At 37.7% G+C, this 4,876-nt stretch overlaps 1 protein-coding gene across 1 annotated transcript; it reads left to right on the top strand.

Moving 5' to 3' along the window:
- On the top strand, positions 1-4,020 carry LOC107087715 (pyruvate dehydrogenase E1 component subunit alpha, somatic form, mitochondrial-like). Its single transcript, XM_015379439.1, has 6 exons — positions 1-178; positions 1,424-1,492; positions 1,747-1,920; positions 2,142-2,268; positions 3,675-3,766; positions 3,877-4,020. Exons 1-6 carry the CDS (start codon positions 131-133, stop codon positions 4,018-4,020), a joined length of 654 nt encoding a protein of 217 aa, XP_015234925.1. The 5' UTR covers positions 1-130.
- The last annotated feature ends 856 nt before the right edge of the window (positions 4,021-4,876 follow it).

The following is a 4,876-nucleotide window of genomic DNA, read 5'->3' on the forward strand; positions in this document are numbered from 1 at the left end:
TCGCGGCAGCACCGGTTTAGCTGTCGGTATTCAAGTGCAAAGAAGAAGAGGAGGCGCCATCGGACCCGGAAGGACAAATCAGTGGCTGGGTAGAAGGACGGGTACGTGTTGTACCTTGCTGGAGGGAAAGATGCTGACCAATATTTCCACCGTACTAAGGGCCTGCGCTCAGAGAAATGTAAGTGAAACTTTTTATCAAACCAAGGCGTGTCTTAGCTCGCATTTAGTTAACCTACCTAACCATGAAACCGTGTTTGTTTATCCCTAACAACCTGTCAGCTGTTTTCTGACCTTGTGAGCCCGGCCGGCTGATAGCAGGTCGCGCTAACAAAGCTAACTCCTGCAAACATATCCACTATAATTCACATTTTTTTTTAGCCCTTTGACCTGCAGAAACTCAATTATTTAGTTAAACGTACATTGACATTGTAAATCTGATTACCCGAACCCAGATGTTGTTGTAAAAGGCAAAGTTTCAAAGCTAGCTTGTTTCAAAACAAGTCGGTATGCTTTGAAGTGCATAATAGAAGTTACAGGGTTATAAAACATGTAATATTAACACAAATCTTCACATTTTTTGCATTTTGACAGTAACATAAAACGTGTTTGTGTAGAAACGGTGACATTCCTCATCTAAAATAGCGGTGTCAGTAGGTATGTTGGTAAACATTTCACCAAGAAATGTTAAATTACATTAATATCTACTACGTAGGTTAAAGTTAAGACAGCTGTAATATTTCCTAAGCACTTATTAGTTTTTTTTTTATTTCAGAATAGATTGAAAGCTGCTAAAAGCTATGATTGAAGTTCATTAATAATATCTTAATAAGAAGTAAAGTAGATAATGCTATGATTCATTCAAAAAACAAGCAATCGTTGAGCCCTTTTCAGTGGTTTGAAATAATCACATGTAATAGACCTGTAATAGCTGTGTTATTCAGTCAAAATAAATATCTTTAGTCACCATTGTACAATTGTGACTAAAGATATAGCTGTTATTATTGTCTAAGCATGCCCTTTCAAACATTCTAATAACATTCTGAAATTAAATAGAAATCTATCTTTTGAAGGAAAAATACATACCAAAACCTTTCCATTTTGGCGTATACACACTTGAATGATTAACCTACAGATTATTTGGTGGATAAAAGAAAAAAAATGATCTTGTTCAGGTAAAATAAGGTATCAGTTTGTCAGTGTAACATTAACAATGAAACGTAGTTATGCTGTTGGCACCCAAAAAAAAAAACAAAAAAAAAACAACAACGAATAATATTAGATAAGTTAGGGGTGGGAGGTGGAAACACATTAGCATCTGTGACTCACTTTATAATGAAATGGTCTCTATTGGTTGACAGATGTTGTGAAACTCTTGCTAGTAATGAAACCTTTAATGCTGTTGCTTTTCCTCCGCCTTTGACAGGGAGCTGCAGCGGTTGTGTCGGCACGAAACTATGCTGACTTCACCTCCCAGGCTACCTTTGAAATAAAGGTAAGATTTAAACACATCAGTGGATCTTGAAGCGTGGAAAAGGGGAATAATAAGATTTTAAGATCCTCTCCTACAGATTAATTAACATAAAATTTCACCAGTAGGGCAAAACATTTAAAACTGTATCAAAAATCGATATAAGAACAAGAGTACCGCTTGCGTAATTCACTACACAAAATCAAATTCTATTAAATTGTTGAACACAGATTCAAGTTGCTAACTTTATACGTCCTTTTTTTTTCACTTGTCTGAAGAAAAGTGACGTCTTCAAGCTGGACGAGGCCCCCGCCACTGAGGTGGTTATGACCCGGGATGAGGGGCTGCAGTACTACCGCACCATGCAGACTATGAGGCGGATGGAGCTGAAGGCAGATCAGCTTTACAAGCAGAAGATCATTAGAGGGTTCTGTCACTTGTATGATGGCCAGGTGAGAATATACTTTAGACCATACAGAGCAGAATACAGAATCACTGTTAATTCAGGAATGTTTTAGGTTATAACTTTAAAATGGAAGACCTTGAGAGGGAAACAGATCTTTAAGGAGAGCAATGCATAAAATAAAGGCTATTTTTTTTCAGAACATTTATAAATGTGAAATGCGTCTTTTTTTTTTTTTTTTTTTTTTATTGTTTTTTTTTTCCTTTGCAGGAAGCTTGTGCTGTAGGGATCGAAGCATCGATTAAGCCAACAGACCACCTGATCACAGCGTACCGTGCACACGGCTACACTTTAACAAGGGGGGGGACTGTCAAGGAGATCATGGCTGAACTCACTGGTGAGCCCACAGTGCCAGCTAATTCATCTTATGATTGATTAATTTCCCTTGCAGATCTAGACCTGTATTCTATGTTCTTAATGCCCAAATCCAAATTATTTTTTGTGGTTGCTCCAATTAGGTTTAAAATGTAGCCTGTACCTGACTTCAGTGTGAACTGATTTAGCACCAAACTGACCTGCATAAGAACAATAAAAAATGTTGACACGCAGCTTAACATTAAACACAGAGAAATAGATGTTATAGTTTAAGTGAACAATAGAAGCCATTTATTGTTGTGTGGGAAGAGCATAGATAAAAGGAGAGTAAACCCCTTTATTGTTACATCTTATTGAAATCTGCAAATTTAGCAAAACAGACTGGATGCAAACACAGTAAGCGATGGTGGGGCAGGAATTTTATCAGTTTTACGGGGACTTTTATTCAGAACCTTAACATATTTTACTCATTTAGCCAGCAGCTCTCCTCCCAACTCTAAAAGTGGAAGACTTGATGCCACCCAATGTTTTGGGCTTCAACAGTGGACAGATAGACACATGCTTGTAAACCATGACAGCAATTTAAAATCTTCTGTTTGAAGGGTTGTATGAAAATGTATCTAAACAAACTGTTCCACATCCAAATAGTTCCTATGAGCCTTTCAATTAGGCTTAAATGAGGTGTAATCTCTGTTTATAAGCTGGCCTCGCTGTCTCCCTCTCCATTTTTCAATACTTTCTCAGCTCTCGTCTATTTTGCTAACTGCTGCTGTTTCCTGTTGGGTGGCGCAAAGTTGTGATGAATGTGATGGAAAGTGGCGTCAAAGTTGCATCTAATCCACCTTGGTAGTTCCCACTGGAGTCACATCCAGGACCACAAATAAAAGTGGCTCAAATATGACTTAAAAAATTCAAATATATCCCAGATCTGAGCCTTTACATCAGATGTGGGCCCTATTAGCCTGCAGTGGGAATGAAGCCATACAGAAGGGTAAAAGTAGATCATTTCAGCTTCTATTATAAATGCTTACTTAGAAAATTTAAAGTTTTAATATTTTTTAATTTCGGTTTGAAAGAGCACATAGGACTCACTTGCGCATAATTTACACGGGAGAAGATTTATTTCACAGTTTGATTGTCGGTAAAAGCTGGAGCTGCTTCGACGGCGAGGAATCATACTTTCTGTAGAGCAGACGGAATAGATGAAAAAAAAACAAGACAGAGTTTAATATCTCTGTGGCATGCCACGCTCCAGAGTTGGGTAATAATTATCTATGGCATTGATGGCTGCACATGCTGCCATAGCCTGAAGGTCAGCCCAGGTTAAAGGTTAACCCTGGTTTGTCTGTGATGAATCCATTTGTTGATTAAAAAACCTCAAACTCTTCTATGTTTGACATCAATTTCTCTCTCCCTGTTTTTATACAGGCAGAAGAGGTGGTATTGCAAAGGGCAAGGGAGGCTCTATGCATATGTATTGTAAAAATTTCTATGGTGGAAATGGGATCGTCGGGGCTCAGGTAGGTTGCAGAAGTCTTTCTGTGTAACGCCTCATTGCTGAACTAAAATATTCTTTCTTAATAATGTAATCAGACCTAAACCTATACATGTATCTGTGTCTTCTTTAAAGGTTCCTCTGGGTGCTGGCGTGGCACTAGCCTGCAAATATAAGGGATCTGACGAGCTGTGTGTCTGTTTGTATGGTGATGGCGCTGCCAACCAGGTAAGACACAGATCGCTGCCATTTATTTGTTTTGAATTTTCACAACGTTGATCAGCCGATACTGCTTATCTCCAATACCCAGGATTCAGGAACATTAACTTGTTCTACCAATTTCCAGAGAATTGGAGCCAGAATCAGCACAAAATAACTACAGATATGAGCTCTGGCTATTGTTTCTGTAGCAATTTTTCAATAGTTTTAAAGATTAATAAATGGCTAATTGCACTTTGGTAAACAGCGCTACATTTTTTTCTGACAGATAACATATAATCATGTATAAAGCAATCTTTCATTCTGGACTGTTCTGTTATTTTCGGTTGTGAGAATAGTTTGAAATACAACATCAATGATTTGATCAAACAAGAAACAGTTAAGCTCGTTCTTGTTGAGGTTGAGCCTCAAAATTTCACACAGGATAAAAATATGCATAATATGCATAAAGGCTCAAATACATACATACATTAATTTTTGTATGTTAACAATTAAGATTCTATAGGTTTCCTTGTTTTTCATGCTCATGATTGCCTGTAACTAGTATTCCCAGTTTAAAACTATACTTTTTGAATAGATAAATTTAACAGAGCTATAGGAAAGTCTGTAAAAGGAAACTTAGATATGGGAAGAGACAATTAAAGATTTGGAACTTTTGGACACACCTCAACATCAATAAACTGTTATAAGTAAGCAGCTTTTTGCCAAGGTCAGGGACAAGCCCCAGATGATCATCCTCAGACAATTGGTGATTTCTGGGCTCTTCCTAAACATCAGATGAAAAATCTAAGTTTCTTTATGTGAAATCTGTCAGGGACTAAGAGCTTCCTGATTAATCAAACTGCCCCTGCTTTAAAATGGGCTCCTTCAAGGTAGACCAGAATTAGCGAGTTCCTATAGGGACAGGTCAGTATGA

The sequence above is a fragment of the Cyprinodon variegatus genome, unplaced genomic scaffold (genome assembly GCF_000732505.1).
Source record: "Cyprinodon variegatus isolate N-32 unplaced genomic scaffold, C_variegatus-1.0 Scaffold192, whole genome shotgun sequence".
Taxonomy (NCBI): Eukaryota; Metazoa; Chordata; class Actinopteri; order Cyprinodontiformes; family Cyprinodontidae; genus Cyprinodon; species Cyprinodon variegatus.

Excerpts from the sequence above, each read along its gene's own strand:
- LOC107087715 (XM_015379439.1), top strand. The coding sequence starts at position 131 with ATGCTGACCAATATTTCCACCGTACTAAGGGCCTGCGCTCAGAGAAAT. Across the intron at positions 1,493-1,746 it reads AGGCTACCTTTGAAATAAAG|AAAAGTGACGTCTTCAAGCT; the intron begins GTAAGATTTAAA and ends ACTTGTCTGAAG. Across the intron at positions 1,921-2,141 it reads GTCACTTGTATGATGGCCAG|GAAGCTTGTGCTGTAGGGAT; the intron begins GTGAGAATATAC and ends TTTCCTTTGCAG.